Source organism: Ambystoma mexicanum, chromosome 5q (genome assembly GCF_040938575.1).
Source record: "Ambystoma mexicanum isolate Mex_15411 chromosome 5q, UKY_AmexF1_1, whole genome shotgun sequence".
NCBI lineage: Eukaryota > Metazoa > Chordata > Amphibia > Caudata > Ambystomatidae > Ambystoma > Ambystoma mexicanum.
Window position 1 is genome coordinate 820,365,892 of NC_090933.1, and position 20,250 is coordinate 820,386,141.

Below are 20,250 nucleotides of genomic sequence, written 5' to 3' on the forward strand. Positions count from 1 at the left end.
AGTGGTCTGAGATTTGAAATGGTGCCAATAGACTTCATGCAAGGTCCCAAAACAAGGTTTCCATAGCAACATAACCAAATCTTATATAACTACAACCCCCCCCCACCATCACGCTTTCCGGTAGGAGCTTTGTGGTGGTTGAATATCTAGATTAATTATGTAATAGCCAAATCTATTGTTGTACAACCAGATTGTTTTTTTCATACCACATTTATTGCTGCATTACCAGATGTATTGTTGTTTGAAGTCTTCTGTGGGTTCTTATGTTTTGTATCGGGTCAGTTGCTAGTTTGAGCGGAGACGTAGTCATTTGTTGCTGATGGAATACATTTTTTGACATGATATCTAGAGCTGAAAGTAATTTGGGACCTGTTAGGGAAGATGATATGACTACCTTTGTTTTCTGTTGATTGATTTGTTGGTGTTGCAAAAGCATACTCATTGCTTACCTGCTTCTTCCTCCACTCAAGTCTTGTTATTTTTCAATATTCTAGGCATGATGCAGTCTTGCTGTGTGGTGTGTATGAATGGAAACTGGAGTTCTGTAGGGCAACCATTGTGAGGTTCCTGCATATGGCTGTGCACTTATCTTAGAGGTATATTCCTGGTTAGAGAACTTGAACTGATGGAGGGTTGCAGGACACGGGAAGCTTGTACACAGAGTCGCTATCAAAGTTTCTCTGACAACATACCGGACTGGGAATTACTTGTCTTAATGTTATCAACCTCACTGATGTCCATGCTAACCTTTCTACTCCTCTACATACCACCATCTAACAGCCCTTCTTTTGTAGACTATCTGGCTGACATGTTTGCTTATCACTTTGCAGACCCCAAAGACTCACCATACTGGAAGTCATCAACATATGGCTTGAAAAGTAGGCTAAAGTCCCAAAAACATTGGTTGTCTACACCTCAGACAGCTTGTTTAAGGATGAACTCATGATGCTGGATAAATGTTTGATGATATCTTCTGCAATGGGGACTTCCCCACAGCTTCTCCTAGGGAGACCCCCTATCCATCCCAATAACCATCTTCACCGAATCACCAGTGCTTGCAAAATCATTCAAAGCACTCTCAATGTTAGTTAGACCATGGAAAGTGATTCAGCTAGGCATTCTCTTGGAAACACTCAAAGCCTCCAAAACCCTTCACACAACTGAAATTCAACCTTGAACACCAAATGGCCAATTCAACAACATTGACCACCTTCTTGAAAAGTATAGCACCAGAAAATCTTAAATGTCGCACAAAAGAAACAAGTTACTAAGTAGTTTACGTTCAAGCTTAACCACATCAAAAAGAGGTAAACAATAATTTGCGAATATCTGGAAAGGAAACTTCTTTTCCAAAAACAATCCGACTACCTGTGGTTCTATAGAGTAGAGCATATCAAAGCAAAAAAACAATTATTCACATTGAATCCAATCAAAGCAGTATGGTCAGGAAGAAGGCTTTCAAAGCATCAAAGAATTCAAAAGCTCTTCAGCATGCAATAGAGCACCAACACCCATGACAAAACTCTGCAACTCCTTTGTGACACAATTCAGCAAAATAATTCTACAAATCCAGAACCACCTGGACAGGAAAGGTATAACCTGACCACACCCAACTACGGATCCTAAACCTACAGAATTTTGTATGCTAACATTAACTACTTTTCCTCCATCCATTCGCCACTCATGTTCTCCTCTCTGTGGTCAACGCCAGAAACCCAGCAGGCCCTCTGGAAGACATGTGTCCACCCCAACATCTACACAATGATAATCAAGCAACCTGGAATTAATTCTGCCTTTCTAGCCCTGTTTAATGCCTCCATAAATTCAGCAGTCATCCCTCACAACTTCAAAACATCCGTAGTGAAACCTCTCCAAAACCCATGGGCGACCCACATGACCCAGCATACTACTGTACAATCACCAATATACCTTTAATTGATAAACTCCTGTGAAATCTAGCTAGTGTAAGCTATAGGTATACGCTAAAAACAATTGCCTCCTTCACAAATCAACACACAGATTCAGGCCAACAAGAGGAACATAATACACAATATGCTCTAAATGGGTCATCCTATTTTTATGTTTAAATATGTTCTATATGGGTCATCTTAATGAACAACACAGGCACCGACTCACCCAGTGAACTCATCTCACTGGGCATTTTATTCACCTTCAACACCATTCTTTAGGAGATCCTACTAAAAATACTTGAGGACATTGGAGTAAAGGGAATCAGCCTACGATGGATTGCCTCATTCCGGATCAAGAGTATGGAAACAAAACTCCTGGACCTTTTTTGTTTACATGTATTTTTATTAGTTTTACAATTGCTCATAAATAAGAGTAAAAACATTCAACGCCCCTCTTCCCCCAACACACCCCAACCTCGGAAGGGTCTGTCAATGCGTCTAATTGTGTCCACAGTTTTGAGTTCATATCTCTATGAGTTGAATAAATCGAGGATCCTAATTTTGGGCGGGCACCATTGCTCCATGTAGTCACTTTGAAGGTATGTAAGGATTGTACCCCAATCCGTCTTGAACGTGTGTTGATCTCGTGGATCTTCAACGCAATCCATTCCATTGCCATGAACGACCATACCCTCTGTAGCCATTCTAGGATAGACGGTGGATTTTTCTGCTTCCATTTTTGAGCTATTGCTAGCCATGCTGCTACTAGTTGACCCATAATGTTCTGCTTCTGTATTTTCCTCAGAAGCTTCTCCCTGTGGTCCCATAGTCCACAAAGCCACACCCTTTCGTATAGCTTGCCCGTGTCCTTCAACATCTCCTGCAACGTGTTTTCACATCTCCCCAGAACTGCTGTATTTCTGGGCACTCCCACCATATGTGTCTCCAGTCCCACATTTGGCCACATCCCCGCCAACACACATTTGAGGTCTGGGGGTACATTGCATGTAGCCTCTGCGGGATGTAGTGCCACTGGACCAGAATCTTTGTCCACATCTCCCTAGTCTGAATTGCCTGAGTCAGCTTAGTGATCAACCCCCATATGTTTTCCCAGCGTGTCATTGGTATAGTGCCATGGAGGGCTTTTGGCCATCTCTTCATATATATCCACTTGACGTCTTCCGTATGTGTGTTCAGGTATTTGTATGTGTTTGAAATAATTTTTTTGGAGCCTGAGTCATTAGGCAACGTTCGAATGGGATAAGTTCCCTTGTCATTGCTCGCTTTATGTGCGGGTTCGACAGCCAGCGACAGAGTTGACTCCTGGCGCTTTTAAGGTCAAATCCTTGCAACCTGACATGCAGAGTACCCAAAGGATGCAGCCTCTTTACTCTTTTCATCAACATTTACGTGACCCACTATTAGATCTTGGGGGTCATTACATGTTTGCAAGTATCCCGCCAATACTTCCGGCGGGATACCAGCAAATGGTACTACCGTTCCCGCCACCTGTAATATCCCAGAATTACCGGGATATTATAGGTGGCAGGAATACCAGTAAATCCCCATTCCATGGAGTCCTACTCCATGAGGGGAGTGCTGGTATTTCTGCCACCGGTAACACCGGTGCCAGAAATACTGGCAGTGTTTTGCTGGTGGGGGTCTGATTTACCTCCAGCTCTTTGCTGGAGGTAAATCAGGTAACCTCCATCAGCAAACGTGTACTCGAGAAAGGTGCCGGCATATGGGAATACCAACACTTTTTTCCAGACCGGCAGAGTTGTAAGGACCCCCGTCTGCCACCCTTATTAAGAACTCAGGCCTTACATGGTTCAACTATGCTGCTGACACACACATCAAATACAAATTTACAAATGACCCAACAAAGAAAACCCCAGACCTCAGTACATGTCTTGCACCCCTGGACTCTTGGATGACTTCAAACAGATTCAACCCAACCAAAACAGAGCTTATGATCTGTGACATGTCTTCACCAAACCCCTAAGCATGCCGCTGGCCAGACATAATAGGCTCTTCCCAATTGCCCACTTCAACAGTGAGGACCCTTGGAATCACAATGATACTGATCACACAATACAACCACAAATTAAAGCTATTGTAAGGAGCTGTTTCATTTCAAAGTTCACACAAAGTTAGATGGCAGGAATCACAATTGTACCATGATGACTAGACTAGGCCAACAGCCTTTAACTAGAATATCTACTCAAGAGATCAGAAAGCCTCCAAAACATGGCACCCATATTTCCCCTAAGGTTGATAATGTACAAACACTTCACCTCAGTACTATGCACAATGAAAAGGATGATTTACTTCAAAACGATCTACCTCCCCCCACGCCTTCTATGGTAGTGGGCCTGAATCAATCACAAAGAAATTCACAGACTACCTTAAAGTACACAAACTCTGGAACTCTTCTCAACCACCTGTGCACAGAGGAAGACCACCTGTCCTTCAGGAAAGAACTAAAAACATGGCTATTCAACAAACACCAGCACAAGACGAGCATGGCAATTGACTGAATTGATACCAGCATGAGCAAGAGCCCTGAAACCTGCCTGCAGCAATATCATGCCAATGGATTGCACTTCCTAAATAATTTATGCACATGCCAGGAACTCACATTCCTCTTTTTTTTTATAACAAATTTTATTCATTTTATAAACATAAACATACAAATCAAGAACAAAGAATTCAATCGAATCGATCGGGCATACAAGCATTCTCTAAGCACGGCTCTTCATACACATTGCAAGTGTGAGAATATCAAGTCTCTCATATAATAAGTTACAGATCATCCAAATTATACATGATGCAGATGGGTCTCCAAGGGAGTCCGAACGTCTATGAAATCTGTTCATGAGCTCACCACATACTATGTGTCTTCCCATTTTTGCCAGATCTTGCGTGCTTTCCCTGGGCATCCTCTGGTAGTGTATATTCTCGTTTCCATTTGCACACAGATGTCCACGTCCGTTATCCATTGGTCGTATTGTGGGGATAAGGATGAGCCCCATAGTTGGGCCAGATTCCTTTTTACGAGTCCTGTGGTTGTTGCCAACATGAGTCTCTCAAATCGGGAAATATCTAAGTCGTCATCCATCCCAAGCAACAGCAGTTTGGGGTCCATAGGTATTCGTTGGCCCATGACCGCTGACAATCTGTCACAACATTTCTGCCAAAAGATCTGGATTCGTGGGCACTCCCACAAGATGTGAAAAAAGGACCCCCTCGCCTGTTGGCATCTTAGACAGTTGGGGTCAGTTGCTCTCCCCCATTGGTGTAAGGCTTCTCTTGGGTAGTATACCCTATGTAGGATTTTAAGTTGGATCAATCTGATTCTAGCCGACATGGCGACTTCCCTTGGGTACATGAGTGCTTTGGTCCATTCTTCCGGTTGTATCGGCCCCACATCTCTTTCCCATTTTGCTTTCAGGTCTGTAAGTTCCGTTGTGGCGAAAGAGGCTATTGCATTGTACATTATGGAGGTTATTTTACTGTCGATACGTTCTACCACAATGTTCCTCTCAATTGGTGTGCAATCTGGAATATTCGGTAGGTCTATCGCACATGTGGTAAGTGCATGATGCATTTGTCTGTAATGAAAGTATTCTGTGGGGGATAGGTTAAATTTGTCCCTCAGGGTCTGGAATGGCATTATCACTCCGTTTTGAATTATGTCTGCTAGCCTCGTTATCCCAGCTACCTCCCAGGCCTCCCATTTCGGCAGTTTACCAAGCTCCGGTAATCGCCTATTACGCCATAGGGGCTGTGCCAGCGTGAGCTTCCCATCCCATCCTAGGTGCTTGTGTGCGTCTCGCCATATTTGTGTTCTGTGTGCTCTAATTGTGTTGGGGATCATGCGTACCTTGCTATGGTAGAGGGTCTCTAGTGGGGTGAGCCCCATAACCATCTGGCTATCCGCTTTAATGTGTGGTAATTCAGGGTTGTTATGCAGGATGTCATTTATTATTGGCATCTGGGCTGCCCAATAGTATGTTTGTAGGTGGGGAAGTCCTATACCTCCTTCCCATACAGAGCGTTGCAGGGTTTTTAGTGCGATCTGGGGGTGTCCTCCACCCCAGAGGAGCTTTCTGAGAATCTCGTCTGTTTTGTGGAATTCTATTTTGGGTACATACAGTGGAGCGTTTTGGAGGATATATACGAATCGGGGTAGAGCGAGCATTTTAAACATTGCCGCCCTTCCTAATAGGGTGAGAGGGAGGGTCATCCAGTGTTTCACGTCGTTTGCGAATCTATCTCTGATTGGGTGTAGATTTTGGGATACATATTGCTTGAGGTCCGTCGTAACCTGTACCCCAAGATATTTAAACTGCTCGGTTTCTATTCTGTATGGACAATTGCATAGAGCTGTTGCATCAGTTCCTTGGATCGGAAATAGAATGGATTTGCTATAGTTTACCCGTAGACCACTAAATGCTCCATAACTGTTTAGTATTTGGGTGACGATGGGGTATGAGACTGGTGGATCGCTCATGTAGATCAGTAGATCATCGGCCTAGAGGGAAACTCTATCCTCCCAGTCCCGGGCCCATTGGAACCCCCTCCACAGCTGTGAGTCTCTCAGCATTATTGCCAGGGGCTCAATTGCCAGTGCAAATAGCATCGCCGAGAGGGGACACCCCTGCCTGGTCCCTTTACCCAGATTAATGGTGCGTGAGGTCCATCCGTTCACCCTTATCTCAGCTGTCGGTGTATTGTAGAGCAACTTGACCCAGCCTATGAATTGCTCACCCAACCCCATCCTACCCATGATGCACCACAAGGCCTCCCAGTGGACTGAATCGAAGGCTTTTTCGAAGTCAATCGTGAGGAGTGCTAGTGACTCCCGCAACGATGGGGACTGTTCAATGGCGGCGTGTAGCCTATGGATATTCATGCGTGTGGATCTCTGCGGCATGAAGCCACATTGGTCTGGGTGGATAAGAGTGTGTATGACTGTCTGGAGTCTGTTAGCCAATATCTTGGCTAGTATTTTGGCTTCTATGTTTATAAGTGAAATCGGCCTGTAGGAGCTGCATATGTCTGCTGGTTTGCCTTCCTTATGAATCACCACTATGGTGGCCTTTCTCAGGTCCGGGGGTAGGGTTCCTCTTTTTTTGGCATACAGGAACATTTTATGCATGTATGGTACTATTCGTTCGTTGCCAATCTTTTTCCAAGCCTCCACTGGGAAGCCGTTGGGCCCTGGGGTTTTACCATTTTGGAGTTGGGATAGGGCTGTTGATAGTTCTTCCTCAGTGATTTCTGTTTCTAAGCTCATCCTTTGCGTATCACTTAGGTGTGGTATGGTGAGTGTATCTAGGATACTGGGATCCACTGCAGTCGTCGGGGAGGCGTATAGTGTCTCATAGTACTCTGCGAAGGTTTCAGCAATGGCCGAATCAGTCCAGGTCCGTTCAGCTTTCATGGTGGTTATACATCTTATCTGGCGTTGCCCCTCCTCTCTTTTCTCCAACCACGCCAGCATCTTGCCGGCTTTGTCTCCAGTCTCGTATAGTCTAGTGCGCATAGCTCTATGTGCTTGTTTCGCACAGGTGAGTGTGATATTGTGCAGCTTCTTTTGTGCCGCTTGCAGGGTTCTGTTGTCGTCTGGAGCGCCTGTATTTATATATTGCATTTCGGCATTTCTGACGTCTGTTTCAGCGTCTTCAACCTCCTTCCTGTGTGCTTTTTTGTGAGCGGCAGTCCAACTCAGTATTTCACCTCTCAGCGTTGCCTTGTACGCCTCCCATATGGTTCCTTGGTCGTCTATCGAGTCTTGATTTAGTTCAAAATATGAGGCAGTGGCTTCCTGAATCTTTTCTACTAACTCTGTGAATCCTAGATAATATGAATTCAGGCGCCAAGTCAGTGGGGGCATGGGTCTTTCTGTTTCGAGTAGGATCATCAGCGGCGAGTGGTCTGAGATCCCTCTGGGCTGTAGCGTTGCCTCCGTTACCTTGTGTATGTCTTCGCCACGGAGGAAGATGTAGTCTAGTCTAGACAACGATGCATGTGCTCCCGAGTGGAAAGAGTATTGTTTCTCCGTCGGATGCAAATCTCTCCACGCATCCTTCAGTCCCATTGCTGTAGCGAAGGTGGCTATTTTAGTTGTTATCGCTGGGTTTCTCCCTCTTATATGTGTGCGGTCTAAGTTGACGTCCATTACGTCATTGAAATCTCCACCTACTACTAGTATATCTGCAGTGTTGTTGGCTATGATCGGTGTGATGTCGTCGAGTAAAGTAGTTATAAGCGCCGGGGGAGCATAGATCGCCATTATGGCAATGGTTTGATTCCATAGCGTTCCTTTTATGAGGACAAATCTCCCTCCGGTATCCAGGGTTATGTTGGATATCTCAATAGGGATTCTCTTGTTTATTAGTATTAGCACACCTCTCGAGCCCATTGAAAAACCTGCATGTATTGCTGTACGGTATTTGGTTCTTTTGAAGAATTGGCATCGTGTGCCAGCTAAATGCATCTCGGTAAGCAGTGCTATGTCTGGGTTGTGACGATTCAGGTATTGTGTTACCAGTCTTCTTTTGATGCAGTTTCCCAGGCCATTGACATTCCATGTCATGATAGTAAGTTTTTTAGTATTTGGCTCTTTTGTACTCATTCCTTGTCCTGATTGAATGTCCGTGTCGGTGGTAGCTGTTTTGGCGAGAGGAATCCTGCGCTATGGGTGTTTGGACTGCCCTGTTTTCTTCCCATCTCAAAGTGCTTGTCTAAGCCGTGCTTTCCTTGTTGCCAACAAATAACGCGAACATGTCCCAACTCTCCCCCCTCCCCATACTCCTTCCCCAACTGAAGCATCTGTCGCCCACACAACCAAACTTAATCAAACCATTGAACTTAGGGTGTCTCTAGTCACTGTGGCGTTGGAGGCGCCGTAGTGGAGAGTCTGGGTATTGTATTAGGCGTCGTGGGTTGAAGGCGGGTGATTGCAAGTTTCGTTCTGTTGCGGTTGCAATCGGGGGGTGGCTTGCGTGGTGTGGTTTATCGCAGCCGCCAGCCGTTCTGTGTAGTATTTGCTCCAGCTTGTGCCTCCGATTGTTCAGTTGCGGAGAGCGTTACATGCAATGATCTGTCGGTCGTATTTAATCATCGTCATTCTGTGGTATTTCTTCCATTTGTTGCTGTGGCGGCTCATTTGGCGGCCTGTTTGGTCGAGGTCTGTTTCTTCGGTTTTCCTGCCATCTCCATGGGCCCCATTCGCCTTCTAGGTTGCGTTCCGCCCAGCTCCATGCCTCTTTTGGATCCGTGAAGTGCACAGTAGTGCCCTTATGGTAGATTTTCAGCTGTGCTGGGAATAGCAAGCCGTACTTCACATTCAGCCCTTGAAGTCGCTTTTTGAGAGTGTCAAAGGATTGCCTTGCTCTTTGTACTTCTTTGGTAAAGTCAGGGAAGAAGGTTATATGTCATGGTCCCTTTCGTCCTTGCCATGTGGAGAATCGCATCTCGGTCCCTGTAATTTAGGATCTTGGCTATCACCGCTCGTGGTGGTGCTCCGGGAATTGGTCTGCCAGTCGGTATACGGTGTGCCCGTTCGATCGAGAAGAAGTTTGAGAGGGATTTGGGAGCGAATAGATCGGTGAACCATTGTTCGAGGAACAGCTCCATGCTGGGTCCTTCTTCTTTCTCTGGCAAGCCGAGGATTCGGATATTATTCCTTCTCGATCGGCCTTCTCCTTCTTCCACCCTCTCCTCCAGTGTCTTAATGCGGTCTAGTGCGGCATTCACTTGTTGACCCATGCTTCTTATAGTATCCTCCGCCACTGATATGCGCGTTTCCGCCTCCCCTGTACGGGATGATAGTTTCTGCAGATCATGGCGCAGCAGGGAGACCTCTGTGCAAATGCTGTCCATTTTGACTTCCATGGCGGATCGAGAATTGGAGATAGCATTCATCACGTCTCTAAGGGATATGTCGTCCTCGGGCACTGGTGATTCGACAGTTCTATTCTGAGCCATAGGTGTCGGGGCAGACATTGTATATTGCTCCATTGTGTTCTGGGTTCCAGTTCTTCTAAGCCTTTCTTTGCCCATTTCTGGCGAGTGGGGGGAATAATGCGCGTGCGTTCCCCCGGCTATTCTTCGTAGTAGGGGGGGGGGTGGAGGCGGGCTGGCGGACGGACAGTCCGGGGTGCCGTCTGCTGTGCTTCGGTGTCTCAGGAGATCGCCTCCCTTCCTCCCCCCTCTCCTTACCCGTTTTGCCGCGTGCCGCTCTCCAGGTACCTTTCGTCGTCGCAGCGGTCGCTGCTGTTGGCGGCAGGCACTCTACGAGAGATCGGAGCGCCCGCTCAGCTTAGGCCTGTAGTGCTGGTCTTCCAAGATACGCTGGTGTTGTGGGCCTCGGCGTAGCCGGAATGTCCTCCCGGAGGACAGCTAGCCCAGTGAGGGCCACAGGGGGCGGGGAGGTGGTTGCTCTTTTCGGTCAGCAACGATAGTCAGGGCTGCTGACTTTCCCCAGCGGAGGTTGGCGCCACTACTCTTCGGCTTCCGCGGGAGGCAGCGCCCGTGGGTCTATATTGTGTCGCCGTCGGCCATTTTGATTTCGTCTTGGCGCCAACCGCCTCTCTCTCTCCAACTGCCGATATCTCGGGATTGACGCTTCGGAATTAGCACCAGTTGCAGATATTGTTCCTACTGGGTTTCCGCCACCCTTGAGGAACCTTTTTAGGGCTGTATTTGCCCAGATTCGTAGGATATTTCAGGATGTAGCTGGCAGCTTCGGGAGCTCTGCGGGCTCACGTCTTCATCGGTCGCCGGTTGGCCACGCCCCCCCACATTCCTCTTTTTGACTAAGAATATTGTAAATCAAACTCATCTGGGTTGGATGTCACAAAGCCAAAAGGAACTTCAATGAATAGTAGTACAAATCTCCATTAAACTGACTGCTCATCGCCCTGGAAATCACAATTGACTATGATTGAAAATGGTTCTTCACCCCTCTAAAATCTTCTATCAATATCCTACATACACAAAACACTGACATATGGCTACTGTCCCACCAGTTACCACATCATCATTAATTGAGCTATGACTAACCTCTTCTCTTTAGCCCTATCACAACCACCCCACATGAGTGGATTACCCACACCCAAATCTCTTCAACCTATCACATTTTAGGCTTGCTCCATTCCACTGGATAACATTCTCAAATGTGAGGCCCAATCCATAAGAATCAGAAAGGCAGTATGACTTTGGGCACTTCTGACATGCCACCATTACCACAAAAGGTTATGCATCTGCCTCTACTGCTCTCCCGCTAACAACTCCCCCCTCCATTCTTTCTTACAGTGCTATGCACAGTGTCGTCAATGCCACCAACAAGGATGGCAGAAGGGCACTATTTAAGACCACTTTACATTCCATTCCATTACTTAAATATTTTAAGTACTAAAGTAATGTGCTGATTCACTGCACATACTGCCTCTTAAATTTAGTGCATGTCTAAAGTAAAGACTCCACCTGCTTTCCTGCATTCTTCTTGATCTGTATTAGTGGGAGCATCTCTTGTGTTTCCTTATTCAATGGCAGCAGAAGGGATGAATTAGGATGTCTGCCAGTAGGAAGAGAGGGGGGAATTCAACCAGGGGGAGGTTGTGCAGGAAGTGGGATTCTCCCAAGGAGCCATCTAGTCCAGAAACATCTAATGGACTTGGCGATTTTCCAAGACTGTAGGGGGAGTTGCGAAGATAAAAGCAGGCAGTGTTCACTACAAAGACTGTAGAGCCACTCTTAGACAAGGAACTGGTGCCAAATATTCTTATGGCACATCCTCTAGAATGCTCCACATACACACACAACATACATATGTGTTGTGTGGATAAAGCTTCCCATTGTGGTGCAAAGGGCCAATTGCTGCCACTCTCCCCTCTGCACAACGTCAGGTTTAGAAAGAGGGCACCTGAGGTTGGTTGCCACCATCAAGGAGGCAGTATAGTCACTGCTCGCTAACTAACTTGTGCATCGAGTCTCGGGCATTGTTGTGTAGTGGTGACAAGCTAAAATCTTCCTTTAATGCAACTGTATATGCCCCAATCACACTGCTCTCTTTCCTGACATACAGTTTTTAGTATTACTCCTCAACACCTCATTTTATAACCTTGCTCCTCCGTTGAAGTTTATCCTTCCTTCTGTTCTTGCTATTATTGTTAATAAGAGAAAACCATAAAGGCTCTTTTCCGAGCCACCTTTACTGGTTAAAAATAGAGCAATTTGCATACACTATCTATATATATAAAGAAAAGTTGTGTTTGTATATGGTGTTGATCTTGGGGACGTAACTCCTCATGAACGGTGAGGACTGGCGTCATGAATTTTGCATGGAATATTATTTATTTCACTACTGAATTAATGCAACTATTTATAGCTCAATAGGTCATCCCGTTCCTGAGAAAATTACATTTTTTGGTGTTTTCGGCATTCCGTTTTGTGGTGTTTCCGCATGCCATCTACAGGTCATTTGTAGAAAGTGGTCATCATCGCGCTGTCTGTGCTAAACTGGTCTTATGTTTTTTTGTTTTCAATTTTTTTTTCATTGATTTGTTTTGCAATAAAATCGATGCATGTTAATTTCACTAATTCATTTAATTAAATTAAACAAATTAATTAAACACCACATTTGTATTCAACTCCAATTTAAATTCTCACATGAATATCATATTTGTATGCTTACTCTGATTATTTGCAGTGTGTGTTTAGCAGTGAAAATGGCCACCGCTGCTAACAACACTGCAAATAATCAGAGTAAGCATACAAATATGATATTCATGTGAGAATTTAAATCGCAGATAAATGAAAATTTGGTGTTCAATTAATTAGTGAAATTAACGTCTTTTGCATTTTTCCTTTGTGGCAAACAACAATATTTGTTCATCGAAGCCGGGTACTTATGTTAGTTCATCTATAAATGTGCGTTGACTTTTACATCCCATTCTTAAGGTTGTACAATACTCAAACAGTACAGGGTGATCACTAATTATGGCATAGCAAAATAGTGTTTTTCAGTACTGGCACTTACAAAGAAGATTATAGGAGCATTGGGTTAATACCAATGTGTATAGTTACTTGGCATAAAATTAAAAGGCATACCAAGTAGCATTATAAATATGTGGATTTGTCTATGCTAATGTAACCTGTCCTCTATATAATTTACTAGCAAAACGTACTCGTACTCCACACGGGTTCTGTAGTTAATAATCTCACTGCCTTTGATTTTGGATTCATTTGTCCAATGGATTTTGACTTTTTGGGAGACATCTGGAAATAGAAAAGCATAGAAAGTACAAAATGTCTCTGGTGCGTTGCAGTGCATTTCGGTGCAAACATGTCATAAAAGGTGCGTCAAATGGCCTTGAAGTGTGGTTTTTAAGGTCCCACAGGGACCTTTTTGTTCCTAGTGTTGAGATGCTTAAAATGAGCTTCATCCAGTCCTTCTACAAGCACATTGATGTTTCGCCGATTGCAGGCAACTGTCTCAGGTGTGAAGTGGCTGAAATCCGCAGAAAGAGGTGGGGTGTCCAAATGTCATGTAGTCTGTAATGTCCAGAGGGTCCTAACAGGTAACTATACCAAATTTGGTGCAGGTTGGTGGAACAGTGTGGAATTGTATAAGGAACCAACTAACAGAGTTTCTGCTTTATATATAAATATAGATATATAAGTGGGTCATACTCACACTAAGACTGTGGGGAATGGGTTATTGAGTATGCTACCAGATCAGATTTCTTTAGTGATGACTTCTTACCATCTGTATTAGTCTAGTCACCTGATTTCTATTCTATGTATGCCAATGGTTAGCAGCAGCTTTTGAAATAATCAACGCTTTCAATAAAACAAATACCTACTTAACAACTCTATGCCTCGTCCCTCAGGGGGGTATCACCCAAACCACTCAATGTCTGTTTCTATAAGTGTCATAAATATGTGTTCTTTACAATTCATTGTTCTGAAATTAAAGCTATGGTTACAGATATTATTGCACTCTTTGTATTCTATCACTTTCTTGCAATGGCACAGTTATTTTAATTATTTACCCTAAAAGTATTCCTATAGTACATTGTTTGAGCGCATGTGTTATAAAGCTTACCTTTTCAATATAACTTAATAATTCTCACACTAAAAGTAGAAAGTGAGCATTCAAGAAAAAACATCAAAATTAAATCAACATTGACTAGTCTCTTATTAAAAATGAAAGCAAAGGTGTAACATCACGTCGATTAGGCCTAGGAGTAGGTGAAAGGGAAACTTTATTCTCATGATTACCTGATGTGGTGGAAAGGGATCCTCCATCAAACCGGCGTGGTTGTAATTGGCCAAATTCTTCCTCTTTTATAAATATACATTTTGAATTATTACGAAGTGGATTCTCAATTTCTTCTCGTAATTGTATAACATTTTGGTTGATGTGTAAAGCAGTGCTGATTAATGAACTCATAGCACCATTGACTTCCTTCAAAGTATTCAAAATGTCCGACAGTGTGCTCGCCACAGCGACTCCATCGGTCTGCACTTCTTTGCTATTCTCTTTAGAAGACATAGAAGTCACTGTCAAAGAATGAAAGTATGGGACTTTATGTTCTACTTACTAATATTTTCCTTCATTACTTTTAAATGTAGGCCTCTTGCTATACATCTCTCTATGAATCTCTCTCTCTCGCCTATATATATATGTATAGTGAAAAAACTGTGTTAAAGGGTCGTTATGGTTATAAGTAAAACCGAAAAACCCTTGAAATTCGCCAGTTATGGTAAGCTAAGCAACCATAACTCGCGCCACCACCGTGCACTGTTAAGACTAACACCCACGACATCAATGATGACATCACAAATGTCATTGATAACATCACTGATGACATCACATGTCTGGCTCCCTCTTTTTTCCATTACTGACATATCTAAGCCACATGGTTTTCTTCAGTAACAGTCAGGAACTAAAAATTGTAAATGTACTATATGTGTAGACTTATCCTTCCAGTATGTTCTTATAGTAATTCCCTTAGGGTCCAGTCATATCATATGAAACATATACATAGGGGAAGACACAAGCTTGAAAGACAGCAATCCTTTCTGTGCATGAAGATCATCAGTAGAGTTATCAGCACTTTCTGATAGTTCTGTTGTTTTTTAATTACTGTACTTTCCCTGTATATGCTCATATTTGTATACATTGTACTCACATTACTTTCCTTAGGGTCCAGTCACATCATGTGATACATATACATAGGGTAAACAGCAGCTTTCAAACAGAGCAATCATTTATTTGCATAAAGATAATCAGTTAGGTTATGAATTATTTCTGCTACTACTTCTGCTTTTTTGCTTACTTCACTTTCCCTGTATATACCCATATCTGTATGTGTTCTTGTCTCTTTGTGTTTTGTTTGTAATAATGCAATTATGTAATGCGTGGATTTTATTAGCTACTTATTACATATTTCACAGTACGCAAAACTCTAATAAGAAAACAGTTATCATATCATTATTCAACATATCAACATTATGAATATTGTACCTTCATCATATATGCTGCAAACCATGCCTATGTTTCTGCATGAGTAGGTTAGTATACTGGATAGAACTTCATAATAGAATGCTATTTATATCAATGTATTGCTTAATGCACTAATTAGCTCATGACATTTATTCCAATGATCCTTGACAGTTTTTTTCAACATTATAATAAGAATCCCTTGTACACACATTAGTTAGTTAGTCTTAACAGTGCACGGTGGTGGCGTGAGTTATGGTTGCTTAGCTTACCATAACTGGCGAATTTCAAGGGTTTTTCGGTTTTACTTATAACCATAACGTCCCTTTAACAAAGTTTTTTCACTGAATTTCATAGGTTTTTAGTAGCGCAACTTAACCATAACGTCCCTTTAACAACGTTTTTTCACTGAATTTCATAGGTTTTTAGTAGCACAACTTAATAATAATAACTCTGATTTTATCTACATGTAAAATTGAACATAATGAACCTTCTCTACTGAGTTTGAATCCGCGAACACTTTTAATGTCCGCGGACATGTGCGGACAACAGTACCACTACCTAAATACTCTGGGGGGTTTGTTTGATTGTTATATCATAACATATGAACATTTTACAAATTCACAAACCAGCACACATACACATTATATGTAGTAATACATAAAAAGTGTAACCCATATATGTAACACACTAAACATTCATTTAAATACAATATGTTCTAAAATGGAATATACCAAAAGAAGATAAATAGGCTTCCAACATAATTACCTCACAGACACTCCACAACTAAGAGCAAGAGCAGACCTATAGAGTACTCAGAACATACCAAACCTTAAATAGTAAATGTACCGCATTTTACTCATATATTTATACATTTTCTGTATTAGATTAAAAAAAAATGATATTATCTTTTTTTTCTCACAGAAATGTCTAGTACTCTGGAATGGCTAGAGGAGCATTTCCCACATGAGGAAATGTCAGAAGATAGTAAAACTAATGGTAGATACTTTACAATATAAACCATTTAATTATTATTATTTTATATGCACTTAACATATATATTTTGTTTGTACAGACTATACCAAAATAGAAAATACCTCTGAAGAAGCTGTTATGGATAACACTCTTGACAGCATAAAAGAAAACATGGATTTATTGTTGACTAATTTTAATAATTTGAAAACGTTTGTTGAAGTTCATTTTAAACCAAAAACCTCATACCATTGTCCCACATGAACTTGTCCCCCCTCACCATATCCCAGTCAATTATCCCCAAACCCTCTCCATGACCCGAAACGTTTTTATGAGACTTCCATCGCTTCTTCACCTGATACAAATCCTGTTGAAAGCCCTAATGTTCCTGTTTTTGTTTCCGTTTCTGCCTCACCTTCTCTGTCATAAATAGTTAATATATGTTAAATAAAGTAAAATGTTTACATTGCGTTGTAATTAATTTCAGTTTAAAAAAAAAACAATTTAGGTGTTCGCGGACAGCACGGGTGTTCTGAAATGTTCGTAAATAAACAAAAATGGAGGTGTCCTGAAGAACACTATACCTGTCCGTACTGTTCGCTACCAAGTTGAAACTGTTCTAAGAACACACGCGGTTTCCTGAAATGTTCGTAAATAAACGGAAATGGAGGTATCCTGAGGACGCTATGTCTGTCTGTATTGTTCGCAAGAAAGTTGAAACTGTTCTAAGAACAAACGCCTGTCCGTAACTGTTGGTTGGACGTGTGACGCTGTCATGATGCCTACCCCCGGGCATCAGGACGGCCCTCAGCTCCGGGAGCAGGCATCCAGACATTTGTTTAAACCTCAGCAGCCCCAGCTAGGGGCTGTCCGGGTTCAGTCCTGGCGCCTTACGCGCCAGGCTCATCATAGAAATCAGTCCTGGCGCCATAGGCGCCAGGCTCATAGACTTTACTTACCTGATGCAGACCATGCTGCAAAAGAGTCCAAGCCTACATGAGGCCTGGATGGGACTACTTTGTTACAGGGACTATTTTTTACTCGGGCGTGGCTCTAGGGAACTTCTTACCTGGAACTACTTTGGAGGCTATTTCAACCACACCCGAACAGCAGCACATGCTTCGCGTTATTCTGCATCCAGCAGCTTGACGCTCACCGTGCATGCAGCCAGCATCCAGTCTTCTGCCACGCCCGCATGCCTGCAGCCAGCATCCAGTCTTCTGCCACGCCCGCCTCGAATCCGGAGCTCCTAGAATAAAGAAGAAGAAAAGGACAAGGTTAGAAAACAAACTTATTTTAAATTCCTCACCTAACTCCGGAACCATTTCATCTCCGGACCTGGAAAGTACATCAGTCCTGCACGCGTCGCTTTGCCAGCTCCAGCACGGCGCCATACTCACCAGTTCTCACAGCATCTTTCGATCTGGCACTGTCTCCATCATTTCTTCGCCGTTATCCGGCACCTAGGGGACACAAGAAAAAACAAGGTGAGCCAAGGGAATCAACAAATACAACCTCTTACCTCCATAGACTTACCACCGGTGGTATAATTCCATAACTCTCCACATTTTCATATGCCGCATCTGTAAAGAGGGAGAAAAACAACACGTTAACGCATGCAATAGTTACCGGACAGCGTTGGGTAACACAGACTCTTACCTGAACGCCAGCCGTAGCTACGAGACCTTCTTCTCACAAACTCAGTTGCAACTTAAGGAAGGAAGGGGACAAGAGTGAACATCGGGCACATTGAACTCTTTGAACTTGATACTTACCAATTCCGCCAGGGACTTCACAGTCAATACTTAACGGAACTCTCCCAACGCCTTAGAACCAGTGAAGTAACTGGTATGTACGCGCCCCTGCAAGACACACAGGATGGAGAGCTCATCTTTTACGAACATAATGTGAGGTTACTAAGGGGATATCAGAGGTGATTAGTGGGGGAGAGCGAGAACAGTTGGGAGGCCATCACTAAAACCCACAGGTGGTTAATCCCTGTCTCCACTTGCAGGAAAATACTTCTTTGGGTCCAGCAGACAAGACTAGGCAGGCCAGTTCAGACAGTCATCTCTGCACTACGCATCACGTTGAAGGAGACCGCAGCTGTCCGGGTCCGATCGACACCCCTGTGGGGTTCACGTGAGCGTAACAGACGCACTTTCAATTACTTCAGGACCCAAACATTGTTCGTAGAACATCAACGCACATGCGCAAACCAATGTCCGTGCATTTGATGTCCTGCGGACAGCCGCTCCCTTCGCGGATTTGTTCGCGAACCGATCATGTGACCGCGCCCACGCTGATCGCGTGCTCTAAAATGCAGACACTGTTCATGTCCCCAAACAATTTAAAAGTACATTTTCAAGTAATCCACAATATTTTTCAATAAAAACTCACCATAGCACAAGTCCCACATACTAATCATGAGTTTCTACATACTTTTTGAAACTTTTTGAACCTTTTTTTCTGTTTGATTTGTCCGTGGAAAGCGCGCATGTCTGCGAACCGCGTACAAGCACCCCTATAAAAGACCACGCCCTAGAACTTCTTCTCATTGTGTTTCTGGCTATTCTTCAGAGCACAGTGATTTTTCCTGCCACTTGCAGATTGATATCTTCATCAAGATGGCATCGATGGCTGCACTACTGCCACCTGGTGCTGCACCTGCTTCAGCACCACCCCCACCCCCTCCACCACCACCACCTCCCCATGGGCCTGAAGAGGGTAACAGGAGTGAGGATGCAGAGGAGGAAAAAGAGGATGACGAGAATGAGGTAGTGGAAATCCCTACTACCAGCACCCGGTGTGAGTCTTGGGTGTGGCGGTTATTTACCATTCATGGGAATGGTCCTAAGGCTTGTGCGAACTGAGTCACCTGCAATGAGTGCAAAATGGTACTCAGTCACGGGAGACATAGTTCGTATAGGTTTGGGACCACTACCATGAAGCGACACCTCAAGTCATTTCAGACTGGGGCCGTTCGCAAGGTTGTACCTTGCGATGAGATTAGCAGGTTGATTTCCTCTACTTCATCCTCCGTTTCTGATCCTGTCACCACAAGGAACACTCCTGTGGGACAGCGTCTTCCTCAAGCTGCTTCACAGGCCATACGCAATGCTGATGACCCTTACCTTTCGAGGGTCACAGTTGTGTGTATGTACTGTGATGCAGTACTCTGCAGGGGGGAGCGATTCTAAGTGCTCTTGAGACTATCGTCTCCGAGCACGAGAAGATCTGCCCACTACCCAAATAAAACCCACTCTACTTCTTCCTCTCTCAGCTTGCCCTTTCTTATCCCTGTGGTTGGTGTCCCCCCCCTTACCCTCCTTTCCCCTCCTCTCCTAGTGTGTCATGTATAAAAAAACAAAAGAAATATAAAACAACAAAAATTAAAAAAAAGGCTCTTTTCAGAGCCGCCTTTCACAGTTAAAAAATAGAAGTGAAAATGAATGAAGCAAGGCCCTTTGTATTTTTTAGAAGTCCGCGGACATATAAAAGTTTGGGGTGCTGCCCTATCATAACCATTGCACTTTTCTCTGGGAGGAGGTGGTGGCTCTGAAAAGTGCCTTTTGGTGGTGTTTGTGTTTGAAAAATTAAAAATACTCAACACCTATTTCAAAATGGATGCTGTAATTCTAAAAAAGGTTGCAATGCATTTTGTATGTTTCTTAGAAAAATCTGTTTGCCAACATAAGTTAGATGTACTCCATCTCTGCAAAAAATGTATGTACTACGAAACTGTGAGGATGTGAGGGTGGACGGAGAGCGGAACGCACGGCCAGAGGAGCCCGCTGTACAGCGGGCGTGTGCGACGCTGAGGGCGGGCGCAGGGGAGGCGTCCCT

General features: G+C 43.7%; 1 protein-coding gene across 2 annotated transcripts in view; it reads right to left on the reverse strand.

Annotated features, from left to right (window-relative positions):
- Nucleotides 1-20,250, reverse strand: part of RMDN1 (regulator of microtubule dynamics 1) — an 857,211-nt gene that overhangs the window by 750,260 nt on the left and 86,701 nt on the right. Inside the window, exon 1 of one of the 2 annotated variants that reach the window (XM_069621303.1) lies at nucleotides 14,208-14,483. The exons of the other annotated variant lie outside the window; for it this stretch is intronic. Within the exon in view, the coding sequence (XP_069477404.1) occupies nucleotides 14,208-14,481 (274 nt within the window). The 5' untranslated portion in view covers nucleotides 14,482-14,483. Of the gene's footprint in view, nucleotides 1-14,207; nucleotides 14,484-20,250 lie in introns of those variants that run through there. 2 annotated transcript variants of the gene reach the window in all.